Below are 18,133 nucleotides of genomic sequence, written 5' to 3'. Positions count from 1 at the left end.
AATTCCAAGGCTGGGGGGTGAGAAAGGATTCCTGAACAAACTAGAAACTGAGGTTTATCTGTGTCTGCATGGGAACATCACATTTAGAAACGAAGCCATCTTTTATGAAGCTGCAACCTGCAGCTGTCCCAGGAAATGGAATAAGAGCTCTCTGGGGTCGGGGGGGGGGGGGGAGGGGGGAAGCAGCCATTATACTCAGTATAACTGACCCAAACTGGCTAGTCAACACAGCAGAAGCCAAACCCTTCAGTTTCACAGAAACTCCACAGGCATTCGCCTGAATACAGAAATCATACTCCGCTTCAGGATTGGAACAATGTCATGTTCCATTACCAACAAAGGAGATCTTAGGAAACTGAAAGTGGCAGGAAAAAAATGTTCACTGGTTTTGCTTTGCCCCTGACTTTTTTGGGGTTACCCATTAGCCACTGATGGACTATCTCCATCTGGTCCCTCAGCCCTGCACCATCAGGTCGACTTGGTAAGGTGAACCTCTAGGTCTAAGTCCCTTCCCATGGTTGGTTTGAAAATAAATGTGTTCTGAGAATCTGGTGGCAAATGCCTGAGCCACAGCCAGGCTTCTAGGAGGCAGATGGACACATCAACACTGTCTCCCTACACATCTATTCTTCTTCATTCTGTGAACATTACTCAACATATTGTCTCTATTCATTTAGGATTTTGCTTGTTTGTTTGCTTATTTTAGATGGTCTCATGTAGCTCAGGCTTGTCTCAAACTCACAGCCAAGGATGATTTTGAATTCATGGTTCTCCTGTCTTCACCCCCGAGATAACAGGTGTGCACCACCATAGCCCATCAAATCTTGTGCCTTTAGGTCACGGTAGAATTTGGCTCTGAAAAAATGAACTCTAGGTTGGGCAGCTGCTGAGTTAGGGATCTGGGGCTCCAAATCTCTCTAAATGGGAACACTTTAATCAAATACTCCACTCTCTCCTCTCATCTCCAAGGGCAGGAACAGTGAGCCTCACCTGGATGTGGTGCTGAGGTGCTCTGGGAAGAGGCCTGGGGCGTAGGGGTGGCATAGCTGTAGGAGGCGGCCACTGGAAGAGGGAGATCAGTTGGACTGTGCTCAGTGCTTTTTACTTGCTGAGTACTGGATGTAGGGCTGGAAAGCTCTGATGGTTCAGGATGGACGGACACATTCTTTAGCCAATCAGAAGTCTGTGTAGTGTGGTCAGTGGTGAAGGGACCGGGAACTGTGACAGCTTTGTGAACCTAAAGAAATATGAAAGATTAACTGCAGTGAGCAAAAGTTATAGACTCACAGGGCTGGACTCATAAAATGGTATCAAGAACATTAAAAAAGTTAATCTTACCACCCAAAGTCAAATAGTATTAAAATTTGGAGTAAAAGACTCATTCATTGGCAGAATGCGTGCCAGACACGTGCAACCCTGGGTTGATCCCCAGAATCATAAGTTAAAGACAAAAGTAATATAAATCTTTTGGGTTTTTTTGCCATACAAAAAGTTTCTTCAGCTGGGCATGGTGACTCTCACCTAAAATTTTAGCACTCAGGAAGCTGAGACAAAGAGATTGCCAAGAATCTGAGGCTAGCTCGGCCTATGAAGAGCCTGTCTCAACAAAACAAAATAACCAAGAGGCCAAAGCAACAACTCAGTAGTTAAGAGCACTATCTGAGTTCAATTCCCAGTACCCACATGGTGGCTTACAATCATGTGATTTCAGTTCCAACAATCTTGTGGAGAGCAGGAGCACACACAGCACATACACATACATGCAGGCAAAACACCTATACACATAAAAGAATTTTAAACTTAAAAAAAATTACCAAATATTATGCTTAACTAGCAGAGGAAAGCAAACTAAAAGCATAATAAGGTCAACAATAAATATCCCTATAAATGTCATGATGAACCAAGTCATCTTTTCTCCCTTGCAGGCTCCTGGGCAGGAAGAGTCCTAAGCTGAGTTTTAAAAGCTGAACAGCTGTTTACAGCACAAAAGGCTCAGGATCCAGAAAGAGCATAGGCACAGATGTGAAATTAGCATAGAGCAGGGGGGGGGGGCACGAGAGGCAGGAAGCAGGGATGAGCTGGCAGACAGGGAAGGGCAGACAGAAGGCACTATTGGCCACTTTAAGGAGCCACGCTGGTGAACAATTAAAGGACATACACAGATAATGACACAATCAGGTGTCTGTCTAGGTCACACTGCACTGCTGGGGGTCAAAGAAGCACCACCACATTCAACCAACAAGGAGGAGTGGAGAGTAGCTAAACCAGGGTGGAGGTAGGGATTCTTAGGAATCCACTTACTGGTAAGAAACATAATTCACATAAACTCAGACTTCAGAACATGAGGTCAATTTTTGACAAATGTACACACCCACACAACAACCTGGACACAGAATATCTCTTATTAGCCCCAAGGGTTCATTGATGTCCTTTTCACCAAGTGCCTGCCTCCAGCTCCAGACTCAGGCAGCCACTGATTTGTTTTGCCATAGAAAGACTAATTTGGATTTTCTTAAACTTTATATAAAAGGAGCCTTATGTATTCTATTTTTATTTCTAGCTGTGTTCACTCAACATGGTTTTGAGATGCACCCATGGTACTGAATGTATTGGTAGTACTTCTTTTTATTGAATAGTATTCCATTATATAGATACATCAAAATTATTTTCCATTGATCCATTGGTAGAGATCTAAGTTGTTATAAAGCTGCTATGAATGTTTGGATACATATATCTTTATAAACAAGTTTTGTTTTGTTTGGAGACAGGGTCTCGTTATGCAGTTCTGGCTGTCCCGGAACTGACTATGTAGACGATGTGGACGTTCTGAACTGTTAGCTAAGCTGCAGTGCCAGCTTACATTCCCACAGCAGAGCACAACAGCTCCAGGCCACAGCTTCCCCAACACCTGCTGTTGTCTTTACTTCCTTGTCACTCCCTCGTGACAGGGAACCTTACTGTACATTTCACTAATGATGTTGGACATATTTTCATGATGAGTTCTATTCAAATCTTTGCCCATTTTTAAGGATTTCTTAAGGTATAATTGACACAGAAGCTGTTTGATGCTCACACTTGGTCAGATTTGAACAGATGCGAGCACCTCTGAGGTCATCGGTTCAGACGAGTGCTCCTCTCACTTCCCTTGTGATTCCTTTCCCTCCCCATGTACACTCCACAAGCAGCACCCTCAAGGTACTCACTGTTACTGACGGTCACTTCCCATTTTCTAGAATGTTCCTTGAATAGGATGACATGGTGACTGGGTCTACGTAACCCAGGCTGGCTTCCTATATACAACCCTCCTGCCTCCACTTCCTTAGTGCCACCCTACCTCAAAGTATTTTCTTGCTCCCTTCCTCCCACTCCTTTTTCTCTCCCTGATCCCTCTCTGTTCTCGCTTTTCAAACCACAGGCCTCACACAGGCTAGCCCACTGATCTCCCAGCACTTGGGAGACTTGGGAGGCAGAGGCAGATGCAGAGGCAGGAGGATCACTGCAAGTTCAAGGCCAGTTGTGGCTACACATTCATTTCCTAGAGCGCCATGACAAAGGCCATGACAAATTACCATAAATTCAGTAGTTAAAACAACAGTAGTTAAAACTACGTCTTGGTTCTGGAGATGTAAGTCTGAAGGAAAGATGTTAGGAGCACTCCTGCAGCAGAGCTCTAGAGAACCTTTCTTTGTCTTGTCTAGCTCCCAGAAACTTTTAACATCAGTGGTGAATTGAATGATAATGACCCCCATAGGCTCACATGTTTGAATGCCTGGTTTCCAATTAATCTTTGGGAAGGATTAGGAAGTGTGGTCTTGTTGGAGGAGGTGAATCACTAGGGGTGGGCTTTGAGGTTTCAAAAGTCCATACCAGGCCCAGTGTCTCTCTCTCTGCCTGCTGCCTGTGGATCAGATGTAAGGCTCTCAGCTACTGGTCCAGCACCATGCCTATCTGCTTCCCACCATGATGATGATCATGGACTAACCCACTGAAATTGTCCCCTGTTAAATGCTTTCTTTTATAAGAGTTTCCATGGTCATGATGTCTCTTTATACCAATAACACAATAATTAAGACAACCCAACTCTAATCTTTGCCTCAGTCCTCACGTGATCTTCCTTTTCTGGGGATCCAAATCTCTGTTCACTTTCTTTTGTAATGGCACTAGTCACTGGATGCTAAGGTCAATCCAAAAATATCTCTTCTTGAGTTCCTTAAATTACATTTGCAAACGCCCTGCTCCAAAATACAGAAGGATGTGAGGATCTAGAAGAATGAGAAGGGATTGGGAGTCCAGGAGGAAACACTAAACAACCCATTAAAATGGGTTCTCTCTCCATTTATTTACTCCTCAAGTTTCTCTCAGCAACCTTTTATAGTTCTCAGTATATAGCTTTTGGATGTATTTTGTCTGTTATTCCTAATTAGTTCATGGCTTTCAATGTTATCACACATTTTAAAAATTTCATTTTCTACATTGTTAATATATCAAACAGTTGATTTTTGTATATTGACATTATATCCTACAACTTTGCTATATCTGATGCAGAATCCATACAATTTTTTTTTTCTTGGTGCATAATTACACCTGTAACAAAAGTAGTTTGCTTCTGTTTCTGGTCTCCATTTCTTTTCTTACACTTTCAATGGGCAGTTTTCCTTTGAGTTTCTGAATACTCATACAGAAGCTACCTGGGCTACTAATTCCATCATCTGAGTCAACATGGAGTCAGTATCTGTTGAAAGCCTTTGGTCCCACTCAAGGTTGGGGGCCTGTTCTCACCCTGAATTCCTTTTTAATTTTTTTTTGACAGTTTTACATGTGCCTATAATGAATTTTTTGTAATCCCCCCATATTCTCCCCTCCCTCCTCTTTCCACTGAATCCCTGTTCCCAGCAAGTCCCCCTCGACTCTCGTGTCTTTTCCCCCACTGAGTTTAATTATGCTTGATTGCATGACCATGGCTCAGCAGTTATTTGCTGGAGAATGGGCAATTCATCAATGGATAAGGAAAAAGAAATGATACCCCCCTCCCTCCAGCAACCACTAACTGCCCACAGTTCCTTAAGGAGCAGTGAGGCCTCAGGAGCCCCTCCCACCACATAATAGAGTGGGGACAGGGCCAATCTTCCGAAGGTCTTAGGAACCACAGCTGTGGTGAATTTGTGAGAGCAACCATCACACTATCTCCAGAAGACTGACAGCACTCTCCCTGACCTCTGCCTCTCCCACTCTTTCTGCCCCTCTTCTGAGATGCCCCCTGAGCCTTGAAGGAGGTGATACAGATGTCCTGTTGAGAGCCATCACTGTTTTCTTTGCTTAGAGAGGATCCCCTCTACCTTTTCAGTCATGGAGTCTGTTTTCTGACATCTCCAACCCTAAGATTTCAGACTTTGACCACCTGTTTCCCCATGGTTAGATGAACTTGGTGTGAAAGGCAATAATCCTTAAGCTGGAGGTGGCACAGACTGTCTTCAGAAATCAAACCCTGCCTTCATCATCACTTCATGATTCCTCATCAGGCCTCCTGCAGTCTCCCCATGGTACAATGCAGAGAGGCTCAGTCAAGATTACAGCTTACAGGCAGATTATGGGGTTCATCATCTTTGTGGCTTATTGGTTTGTCTTTCCTTAAAAGGTCCTCCTGCTAAAGTCCACATAGTATTATAGTATACCCTGGTCCAAGCCACCATGAGACAGTCAGGCTTTCCCTTGGCACTCTCCTCTATTAGGGAGCCGGTGGGATGCCCACAGGAAGTACTTTTTTAAAGTGCAAATGAGCATTGTATCAGCTCCAGTCTCCATCTTTCAAAATCAAAGTTCCCTCTAGCTTCTATATGCTTTTGGCTTCTTTCTAGTTCCTTTTTGTCCTTTTTCTTTAAAAAAAAAAAAAAAAAAGATTTTATCATTATTATCTGTGAAGGTTCAGGAGACCACTTCACTGTGCCATCATCACTGGAAATTCCTCCTGTGGGAAAAATTTCAAAATATTAAAGATCTAATATGTGTAAAGCCAAATAGATCTGGGATTTGGGGAGAATGAGTCTGAGGTAACACCAGTGTTTCCAGCCTGAGTGAAAGGCTGGCTGTACAGGGAAATAATGGGCAAGTTATGTTACAGACATATTGAATCTACAACACCCTACAACACCTCTAGGAAATGTCAGTAAAGGCTCAGAGTTGGATTCATGTTCTCAGATAGCAGCCGAAGCCACAGAAAAAGACAAACTACAATAAAAGAGTGCATGAGCTAAGCTGTTGTCAGAAAGAAGGACATAGGGCAGGAACGTGCACACTAACAAAAAACAGGGTACAGTGCAGCCATGCGAGACAAGGCGGAGTGGCCTATCAAAATCAGGCTGATAGGCACACACTGCAATGGGAGGTTGGGAATGTACCAATGACCCCAGCAAGAGTGGTTTCAGCAGAAATTCCACAGGACCAGGGGTTAAATAAAATCAGTGAAGAAGAGAACTGCTATAGAGTCCACTTCCTATTTGCGTGGAAAGCTTGGAAGTGGACTGGGACAGTACCTGAAGATTCAAGAAGATGTGGTCTATGGTCAAGGACATTTGGTAGTTAGTGCCGAGTGGCCTAAAAACAGATGAGACAAAGCTGGCAGTGAGTCTCAAAGAATAAGGAGTAGGGGGAAAAAAACAACAACAACAACAAAAAAATATTTCTGAGACCTGCTGGCACTGAACTCACAGAGACCTACCTGTCCCTGACTTCCAGAGCTGGGATCAAAGACACGAGCCACCGTGCCATGTCATCCAAATGTTTTAAAAAGCCAGAGAAAAGCCAGATTAGGTGGCACACGCCTGTAATCACAGCATTTGAGGTCGGCAAAAGGAGAATCAAGAGTCTGACTGGAGTCCAAACTACATAGGGAGAATGTCAACATACACACACACACCATACAAACAGTGGACTTCTGCTTTTAGTAAAGATAGAATAAATGATAAGGGACATACTTATCATTCTGCCTAAGAATTCTAAAAGCCAAATAAAATGTATAAAATAATGGCAATTCCTTCAAGATCAAATACACAGGTAAATCTTGGCTTATGATTGCTCCAACTGTCAGAAGTTTCTAGGCTATGGCCCAAGAAAGAACCCAAACAAGACCAGCATCTGAAGAGCTGGAGTCTAAAGGAGAGGGATGCAGAGAGCAGAACTCTCTTGGACATGAGGAAACCGCCCCAGAAATGGTTGCAGGAATAGTACTGAACTTCAAACGGCTGGGAACAGCACCTACTCCACAACACTGGATTGGGAACTTTCTCATTTATAGGGCATTAGTTAGAGAACTAATAATAAAGGGCTTGCTTCAGTAGCTGGAAAAATTAATCCTCAACTAGTGGAACCTCTGAGCTCATGGCAAAACCCAAAAGTAAAATTCAAGATCAAATTGGCCAGGTATGGTAGCTCACACCTTTAACCCTAGCACTCAGAAAGCAGAGGTAGGCATCTCTACGAGATCCAGGCCACGCTGGTCTACATAGTAAGTTCCAGGACATCCAGAGCTACCAAAGGAGACCTTGTCTTGAAAAACCAAAATCAACAACAGAAGATCAAATCATTTGTCAGACAGCTTGACCACATTCTAGAGCAAAGCTCAAGAACACCCACAGTGATACAAAGTCACCAGCAGCCTCCTAAGTAAAACTTGTAATCACAAGTGCCCAATTAATAGCCAAACATGAGATACAAACAGAAACTAAGTCCTGACAGAGAAAATTTCATTCAATTAAAACTGGTCCTGGGCAGACATAAGGTAAGTAAAGTGCTGGTTGTACAAGCCTGATGATCTACTGCCCTCTGACTACCACATGCACTGGTATACACATGCCCTCTACTCCACATCACACATATCCATACCATGCACACATACACACCAATAATAATTTTTAAAAATTAAATTAATAAAAATGATCTAGGCTGGTAGTATAGCTAGCTCAGTGGTCGAGACCTAATCCAGCATGTGGGAGGCCCTGGATTCCCACCCTAGCACTGGGCCATTGATGGAAAAAAAGAAGAGAAAAAACAAAAATGAAATATGATGATGTACATCTTTAATCTCAGCACTCATAAGGCTGACACAGGTGGATTGTGAGATTAAAACTGCTTGGGCTATGTAACTGCTCGGCTATGTAAAAGACCCTGTCTCAAAAGAACCAGAAGGGTTAGGAATACAACATTTGCCTCCTGTGCACAGGCCATAAATGTGATCAACCACCACAAAATGAAAATCATTTTATTTCCTACACATATTCAAGAAGCTGTAGAAGGTAAACATATAGTAGTTCCTCCTAAGCCATAATTTTGCTTGCTGAAAATATTAAATGGAAAATTCTAGAACTAAACAAGTCATAAGTTCTAAGCTGCACATCATTCTTCATTGCATGACAAAATCCCATGCCATCCTAGCCTATACTTCCTGGAACCTGAATTACCCCTTTGCAGTGTACCCACATTGTATTGGCTACCTGCCAATTAATCCTAGCTATCTTCACTATCAGCTTATCTGTCAATGTAACACTGCATATATTCAAGTAACCCTTATTTTACTAAATACAGTAATTGTTCTATTATTTTTACCAGTTATTGATGTTAGTCTCTGCCATAGTTTGAGTTTGACATACCCTTCAAAGATCCAAGTATTGAATGAAGGTTTGGTCCACCAACAAGAACTTTAAGCAGTAGAAGTAAGGCCTGGCCAGTGGAAGTCAATGGGGAGGAACAACTGGATCCCAGGCCTCTCTCTGTCTGCCAAACACTCCCACCATGATAGACTGTGCCCCATACACCCAAGAGGAACAAGTCAACCAACCATAGACTAACTTATGAACCCTTGATCCACAATAAACTTTACTCTTCATAATTTGATTAGCTCAGATATTCAGTATGGTAATATAACACTGACTAACATAGTCCCTGGCTGTGCCTAACTTATGAATTCAACTTCATCACAAGTATAGTTTATCAGGGTTTGGTATTTATGACAGACAAGGGGAACTACTCCTGTATTCAGTAAGCATATAGGAGGCAAGCTTCTGAAAGTGACTACTACAGTGACTAAGATGAAAAATACGCCTAGTGATTTCTGTTTGTGTTGTTTTGGAGATAAGGTCTCTTTTAGCCCAGGATGGCCTTAAACTCATGATACAGCTATAGGTAACCTTTTTATCCTCTTGGCTCCATTTCCCAAATGCTGAGATTATGGATCTATGCCACCATGCCTGGCTTTTCACTATGGTGATTTAATGGCAGGTTTGGAAAAAATGTAGAGAAAATTTGAAGAATTTTTGTAGATGGTTTCAACTAAAACAAAAAAAAAAAAACAAAAAAAAAAAAAAAGAAAAGAAAAAAGACTAGAAAGAAATGAACAGAGTATTAGTAAACTGAAAATAAACAAGTTGCTACATGTTTGCAATATAATTCTCAAAGGGAAAAGCAGGACAGGAAAGGAAGGCAACAAACATCTGAAGAAATGTGGTCAACTACTTTTCAATCTGAAGAAAGCAGCAAGCCCACATCTAACAAAGGACTAAGATATGCAACAAGCCCCAAGCAAAAAAAACAACCCCAGAATAGTTAGTGAAATGCTTTAAATGGGTGCCAAAAAGAATATCATCTAAGCAACCAGAGAAATAAGACACACGTATAACCAGGAATACAGAACTTTAGAGTCTAGAAACAAAATGCAAACTAAAAGACATACCGCACTTAAGAATGCATCCTGGCCTGGTGGCGCACACCTTTAATCCCAGCACTCAGGAGGCAGAGGCAGGTGGATCTCTGTGAGTACCAGGACAGCCAGAGCTACACAGAGAAACCCTGCCTCAAAAATAAGAAAAGAAAAAAAAAAGTAACCAAATGTATATTTTAAATGTAAACGTTTTAAAAAATGTATATGAATGTTTTGTTTGCATGTAAGTTTGTACACCATGTACATACAGTGCTTGTAGAGCCCAGAAAAGGGCTTTGAATCCCCTGGGATTGGAGTTATGGATAGTTATTAGCCACCATGTTGGCTGCTGAGAATTGAACCCAAGTCCTCTGGAAAGCCGGCCAGTACTCCTAACTAACTGCTAAACAATTTTTCCAGGTCCTTAACCACTGTTACATTTATTTTATGGCAACTGTACTTTTAAAAAAAAACTGTTTTAAAAAGGTACGGTCAGTAGGCCAGAGAGATGGCTCAGCAGTTAAGGGCATTTGTTGTCCCATTCCCAGCAGCTACGTGCCCACTCACAATCTCCTGTAACTCCAGTTCAGAAAATCCGATGCCCTCTTCTGACCTCTGCAGGCCTGACATGTACTAACACACAAACACCTTTCTTTGTTTTTGTTTTTTCCAGACAAGGTTTCTCTGTATAACAGCTCTGGCTGGCCTGTAACTCACTTTGTAGACCAGACTGGCCTTGAACTCACAGAGATCCACCTGCTGAGCGATGAGATTAAAGGTATGTACCACCTCTGCCCAGCTAATAAATCTTAACAAAAACAAATGGTTGAGGCCTGGAAAAATGGCCCAGTGGTTATGAGAGCTTATTAATTTTGCAGAGGACCTGAGTTTCGTTCCTAGCACAACCATCCACAATTCCACCTCTATGGGGTTGGACACCTTCTTCTGACCTCCACTGGCATTACATTACCCACGTGCACACATGTGTGTACACATGCATGCACATGCATGTGCACACACACATACAAACACATAAATACAATAATTCTTAATAAATAAATAAGAGCTGGGGGGGTGCATGACTTTAATCCCAGCACTCAGGAGGAAGCAGAGGCAAGTGGATCGTCTGTTGAGTTCAAGACCAGCTTGGTCTACACATCCAGTTCTAGGCCAGCCAGGGCTATGTAGGGAGATTCTGTCTCAAAAATAAGCAAATAGACAGATGATGGATAGACAGATTTTAATTTAAAAGAGTATAGTGCACTGATAATATAACCCAATGGTAGAGTACTTAATTAGTGTTAGAACGTACAGGTACTAGATTGTTTGATCCCCAGTAACAAAAAGTAAAAATAAATAAGGAACATAAAGTCTAGAAAAGGCAAGCACTCATTCTAGATGGAGTAAGAAGCAAGAGCTACAAGAGGGCCACTTGTGTACCCAGAAGTTAGTGACGGTACAAGGCCTGCCTCCCCTTGCTAACAGTCTCCATTAGAGATAGAGATAGCTATTGCTATACAAGATTGACCGTTTGCACACAAAGATTATGTATCACTTGGAAACGTACATGTTGGTTTGAGAGGGGCAGGAGAGATGACAAGGTCTACAGATTACTAGCCGATGTAATCTAGGTCCCAGGGCTGAGGAAGAAGGTCACTGATGACTTCATCACCAGAAACAAGCATCTGCTGGCATCAAGGCTTACAAGTTGTTCCATGAACTCTGCCCTATGAAGTAGTTTCACTGACTGCAGAGGCTAACAAACCCTGGCACAGTGAGGTTCATGCATGTTACAGCAACTGCCAAGGTTTGCCTATATCTTGTTGCCTAAAGGTAAGGTATTTCACATGAAAATAACTCATGACTCAGAAAATAAAATACAGCTCCTCTGTCCTCCAAAGCTATGCTTCCCAACATCACTGATAACTTGAATGTTTTTTCCCCTTTTGATGGCTTTACTTACTTCTGATTATATCACAGAGGATCCCCTGATGCCCTTGATCCTTTTTCAGCAGGGTCAGTGTCCAGGCTCTCAGTCCCTCCAGATAAAGGAGCTTGGTGAGGGGCTGGGGATGTAACTCAGTTTCTAGAGTACTTGACTAGCATTCATAAGGCCCTAGGTTTAATTCCCCATACCATATAAACTAGGCACAGTTGTGCACGCCTGTAATCCCAGAATGTGAGGTAAATTAAGAGGATTGTAAATAAACTCAAGGGCATCCTGAGCATTCAAGGCCAGCATGAGAAAGAAAGAAAGAAAGAAAGAAAGCAAGCAAGAAAGAAAGAAAACAAGAAAAGGAGGAAGGGAAGAAGGAAAAAATGGGAGTTCTCAAGATGTAATAAGCCATTTGTGTAAGATTCCAATGGGGAGAGGGGATGCTTAGAGGTATATCTATAGAGATGATACTAGTCTAAGTCAGGAGTGAGAGACCCACACAAACTGTCCAAAGCAGAGGCCTGGAAGGGGACCTAGGGACATAAGAGACAAAAAATGATAGTTCGTTAGCTTGTCTGTTAGATAACTAAGAGTTAGGATTTGAAAAAAAAAAAAATCTAGGCCCCAAGGGATTTCAAATTTGTCAGAGTAATAACCAGAAGAATAGATGAACTCTTGTCAGTAATTTCACAGCCTAAAGGACTTGGAGGAAATCTAAAAATACAAACCAAAAGCAAGCAAGCAAGCAAGCAGAAAACCATGGAGAGTTGGGATGGGGCACGACAAAACAACAAAAGAAAATCTGAATGCTGGAGAAGCTGTCCTTGGTTATATAAGCTGCCCACACCCATGCCTTATCTTCTCTTCTGATAAGAGGGAGGCTCAGGCCTTACAAGGAGTCAGCACAGGTGTTCTTAGGAAAAGCAAACAGCAGACAGCCGCAGATGAAAGGCTTGTAGAAGCTGAACTGCTGTGATCGGTGACTGGAATGGGGAAAGATCACTGTAAAGAGAACACCTAAGTCTTCCTAAAGTCAGACTGTCCTCACGTGGACCTTCTTATCTGGTCTCCTTCACAAAGCAGGACCAGCAGCAGCTAATTGCCAGGGGCTGAACCACGCCTACAGTGCTTGTTCCAGGACCCAATTAACCAGCCTCCTTGCCCTTACTGCCACAATTCAGAGGCTCTTGACACAGAATGAGTACAGTGTTCAAACAAGACTAACTTCTCCCTCTTTTAAGTGGAGAAAAGGGAATAAATGGCACTCCTTCCCACTTCAAAAACACCAAAAGTCCACAGTACCTGCTCTTGGCACCATAATGTATGTGTACCCAAAGAATAAACAATTAATTCATCCTGATGAGCCAATGCCTTTACAGTATGCAGGCATTTCAGGAAAACCCAGAGCAATACATGCCAATTTCTTCTAACTTTGGACAGAGCTACTTGACCTACCTTGATGAAAACAGAATAAACTAGAAACCAGTGGTGCTGGTCAGTCATCACTGACTAGGATAAGAGCTATAGTGCTTATATGTTCTTCTACTTTTCCCTATTGCTTAAATAGAAGCTTGAAATGTCTGCCTGTTAAATACTTGGAATGCACAGGTAACCTTACCACCTTCCAGAGCTTTCCATGGCTTTGAGGGTAAAGTACTAGGCTCCTAAGCTTAGCATGGAGGGTCTCACAGAGTTTTAAGACTGCCCCACTTTTTAGCAATGCTTGCAGCCCTCATGTGATATTAAACACTGCAGTGTCCCTGTGCAGCAAAGACCCACTCCTGTGTCCCCAGTTCATGTGCAGAAGTCTCCATGTCCACCCACTCTATCAGACTATAGAGCTCTTGAAATTCTGTTCATAACAGCAATTTGTAGCCACTGCCCACCACAGGTAAACAAGAAAAAGAAGTCTCTAGCCAATACAAGCCCAGAGTCTCCCTCCCAAGCATGCAACTGAATTCAATAAAGCCTGAGCTGTGTTTTTACTATCTCCCAAAAGACTGTCTGATATAAGTCTACTGTATCTCCAGTTTTATTGATCCACTGCCAATGTCAGTGGTCATAATTAGCCTGTGCTGCCCTCTCCTATGTTGTTTACAAACCAGCTCTCTTCCACCTTTCTGTAAGTACATCTTCCTTCCAACTTGCTGGACTCATTTTAATTCCTATCACAGCTGTCATCCCAGCTTACTCATCACTCCTACTTTCTACATGGTGTTGACATCTGGCTTTCAAATCCTCTCCTCATCCCAGGTCCTGCCTAAGGAGTAAGAGGGTTCCAAGAACAGACTGGATGGAATCACACTGCCCCACTGCCCAAGTCATAGACTAGCTAGAGGGGTGGCTGGTCTTTTTTGCCCCCTTGAGTTTCTGCTAACAGGGATAGTAACAGTACTGCACAGATCTGTTATATGGATTGATAACAACAGTATGGAAAGGGCTCAGAATGGCAGTTGGCACACAGGAGGTGTCAGTGAACATTAGTGTTGCTGTTAACACCATCATGTTAACCACCACCTCAGTTCCCACAAGGACAACTGTTGTTTTTAACAAAATCTCAAAGACTCCCCTACTGCTAAAAAAAGGTCTCCTCAAACTCAATGTCCCTCCCTTCTCCTTCCTGTGCATCTCTCTGTCCTTCTGACTCCATCTTATTCTCTAAGGTTTTTTCTTAATAACTTTTTCTTCACTTCCTATCAAATGCTTTTTTGTTCTGCCTCTTTAACCTATGATTGTCTTTATTTAATTCTGTTTATAATATTCAAGCAGAAAGCTCTTGGATTAAAAGGTGTGTGCTAAGGCTGAGCCATACCACAGCTAGAAACAGGATTTTCCAGTAAATAGTACACTCTTGGGGTTCACAGTATGATCAAATAGCCTGCAACAGATAACTCACTAACATATCCTCTGAAGCTTCCTGAACTCTTTAATCTCCTTGTCACCAATAAACCTCTCGATAATGCTTCAACAATGTCTTCCGCAGCTGTACGTCAGATCTTGTCACTACCAGAACATCTACAATCCCAAATCCTAAATTAAAATATCCTACACTCTGTATATGGCCTCCTGCCCTTCCCATAATCACTGCTCCCATTGTATTGTTGTATCTGCTTTGACCATGGAAACCTTTAAACGACAAGCTTCTGCGTTCTAACAGTGAGCCCATCCTACCTTTGCCTCCTTTTGTATATATATATTTTTTTATTCTCTGTCATCCACTCCCTTAAAAACCTTAATTTCCATGCCCCAGTTTCCTTTTGCACAAACCACCTAGCAAATTTCCTAACTTGGATGAGTCAAACTACCAGCTTTTACCTGGCAGGGTTATTGGGAGCTACTGGGAAGACTCACACAACTGGAAAGATCAGCACACTATTCTAAGTACAGGGTCTCCATCTACAAGACTACTTAGAAGGCTTCCTATTTCCTTACCTAGTCTGCCATTTTCTATCTGTCATAAAGACTATTCCAGACCCTTGCTACTCTTCCCAAACCCCTGCAATTGCCCACCTACCCCACCATTCCTGTTTCTACTTCTGTTTTCCATAATTTCCCATACTTCAGAAGAACCAAGAAATGATTTCAGAATTCCTTTTAGCAAACCTATAAATACCTACTTAGCTATATCCATGAAATCCTCCTCCATATCACAATGAAGGAGATATCCTGCTTATGGCTAATCCCATGCTTAAAGCTAACCCAATTCTATACTAACCCCCTGCCCCTACTGATTTTATAAGGCAGAGGCTCTAAGGTATGGTCCCTCTAAGGTATGTTCTCCAGAAACTTCGAAAATCAAATTCTTAGGCACCAATCTATAAACCTGTGGATTATAAAATCCTGAAGTTGAGACCCAGTGATCTGTTTTGAACACAGCCTTCAAGTGAAGCTGATGATGCTAAAGTCTGGGGACCCCATGTCTAAGGGAATTCTTGCTAACCCTCTTTTCTGTATTTTTCACTTACTTTGATAGTAAAGCATCTCTCTTGTCTGCAACTTACTTTATTTAGGTATTTATATTTTGTTCTTTTCCGATCTACTCGTTGCATAGAGACATCTGACTAGAGCTGTCCTTATCTGTGGTTTCACTTTCCATGGTTTAAGTGACCTCTGATCACTACTATACAAAACAGATTAAGTGGGAAATTCCACAAGATGAAACCCATCTGGCACCATTGTTGGTCCAAAAACCTATAGCTAGACAGGTCATAGGCCCTAGGAGAACCTACTGTTTCTCTGCTAAATGGACACAGCATTAAACTGACTCCCAGCTCTATAACCATAGATCAGTGCATCTCTCAACTCTCAGAGAAGCTTCTGTTTGTAGTAGATGATTGACACTGAGACACACAACTAGGTGCAGACAAAAGAGACTGCAGAATATTCAGCTTTAAATGGAACATACATACTATCTTGTCTTCTGAAAGCTCGGAGAAAAGGGGGAAAGAAAGGATTTGAGGCAGATGTAGTGGATGACTATAAGGAGACAGTGTCTTCTGGACACAGCAGGGCAGCTGCACACATGAACTCAAAGCATGGGAGGAGAGTTGGGCACTAAGTTTCGCTCCTAGGAAAGAACAACTGGCAATTATTAGCTGCTGGGTGAGAAATGGAAATTTTTCTCTAATGGTATAACTCCACAGATGTCACCCATGCTCCAGTGGAAGACCACATCAAGAACATTTGGTCTTGATAGGTTTTTTGTTTTGTTTTGTTTAAAGACAAAGTTGGGCAAGTAGGAAAATGGAGGTAGATGTGTGAGCAGTTAGGGGAGGAGTGAATATGATCAAAACAAATAGAATGAAATCCCCAAATAACTAATAAAAAGTTTACAAACAGCCAGGTAGTAGTGGGTGCACTTTTAATCCCAACACAGGAAACAGAGGCAGAAGGATCTAAATAGTTGCCCAAAAGAAAGATGGTGATGCTGAGAATCCAGCTATGCCAAAGAGAAGCCAAGTGCTTCCTTCCCAGTAAAAATGTGAACATTCTCAATTATTAAGAAAAAATATCCTAAACTAAGGGTGCTATTGTAAAATCTACATTAAAAATAAAATGAGCAATGGTGGTGCATGATTTCAACCCCAGCACTCAGAAGGCAGAAGTAGATGGATCTCTGTGAGTTCCAGACCAGCCTTGTCTACAAAGGGAATTCCAGGACAGCCAGAGTAGTTACACAGAAAAACCCTGTCTTGAAAAACCAAAAGACCAAACAAACAAAAAGAATAAAATGGGAGGAGTTGGAGAGATGGCTCAGCAGTTAAGAGCATTTGTTCTTGCTAAGGACCAGGGTTTTATTCCTAGTATCCACATAGTAGCTCATAACTGTCCAGAACTCCTATTCCAGGAGATCCAATGTCACGCTCTAACCTCTGTAGGCACTGAAAGACCCTCAGAGCATAGATCTTCATTCTCCGACTCAGGAAAGGTGACACCCCAAATCATTCACGAGTATTGGTCTTGATGCAAACTGCAAGAAGACTTTTTATTCCAAGTGCACTGGGGTCCACAGTCATACACCACGCAGGGGTAGAGGATCAAGGACCCCAAGTGCAGAATTAAGAAAGTTTTTATAGGGTTTACAACAAAGCCCAAACATCATAAACCAATCATCTCAAAGCATCTCAAAGCATTGGCGCGGTGCAGGCCAATCATTTTAAACCATCTTATAGTTTTTAGACCAATCATTTTAAATCATCCAAGCCTGCGCTTTATAGACCAATCAGTTTTCTACAGCCCCAGAGGTCTGCACTTGCGTGGGCTCCTAGACCTTTTGCCTATTTACTGGCAGAGGACAGGGTCTAGAATTTAAGGTATTTAGGGCTTTTTAGATAGTATTTTTAAACTTCTAGCTTCCTAGGGTCATTGGAGAGTTAGGCTGTATTTTTCCATCCTTACAGCACCAGGCACAGATGTGACATACACACATACATGCAAACAGGAACTCACACAAATAAATGAGTCTCTAAAAGAATAATAATATGATGGCATGCAGCAGTCTATATGAGAACCAGTACTAATTTCAAGGGTCTACTGAAGTCCTCAGTATATACTTCCCTTGGATGAGGAAAAACTGCTGTCATTCCCTGCTTAAAATCCTTACAGACTTAGTTCTAATGTGGGTAGGACTAGGTTCTATTAATGCCATAACCACACACTACTGGAAAGACTCAGCTTCATGTTTCAGTGTCCCCTGAGGACACAGATCATGTCTTACACACCTTCACACTTCTAGTACTTAGAGAAGTACCTCCCATTGATATCTGTCTCCATAAATGGCCGTGGGCACATTAAACCAAGAGCAGTGTTCTCTAAAGCTTCAGTGAAAGGTTTTCCTAAACAGTACAGCTGGATTCCAACCCAGACCTGCGGCTCATTAGCTGCACAATCACAGGCAAGCTGTGTCATCTCTTTAGGCCTCAGTTTCCTCACTAGTAAAACAAAGTTAATAATACCTACTTGGAAATCTTGCCATGAAAATTAAACAAAATGACACAGTACAACGATTA

The 18,133-nt window shown here is 42.1% G+C and overlaps 1 protein-coding gene across 6 annotated transcripts in view; it reads right to left on the bottom strand.

Moving 5' to 3' along the window:
- Kiaa0319l (KIAA0319 like) overlaps window positions 1–18,133 on the bottom strand; it is a 90,669-nt gene that overhangs the window by 36,202 nt on the left and 36,334 nt on the right. For all 6 annotated transcript variants that reach the window (XM_051188809.1, XM_051188811.1, XM_051188810.1 and 3 more), the window contains one exon: window positions 991–1,237. In XM_051188809.1, coding sequence (XP_051044766.1) covers window positions 991–1,237 — 247 coding nt within the window. The remainder of the gene's footprint in view (window positions 1–990; window positions 1,238–18,133) is intronic.

Source organism: Phodopus roborovskii, unplaced genomic scaffold (genome assembly GCF_943737965.1).
Source record: "Phodopus roborovskii unplaced genomic scaffold, PHOROB, whole genome shotgun sequence".
Taxonomy (NCBI): domain Eukaryota; kingdom Metazoa; phylum Chordata; class Mammalia; order Rodentia; family Cricetidae; genus Phodopus; species Phodopus roborovskii.
The sequence above is the reverse complement of the archived record's forward strand: the minus strand, read 5'-3'. Positions and strand labels throughout refer to the sequence as shown.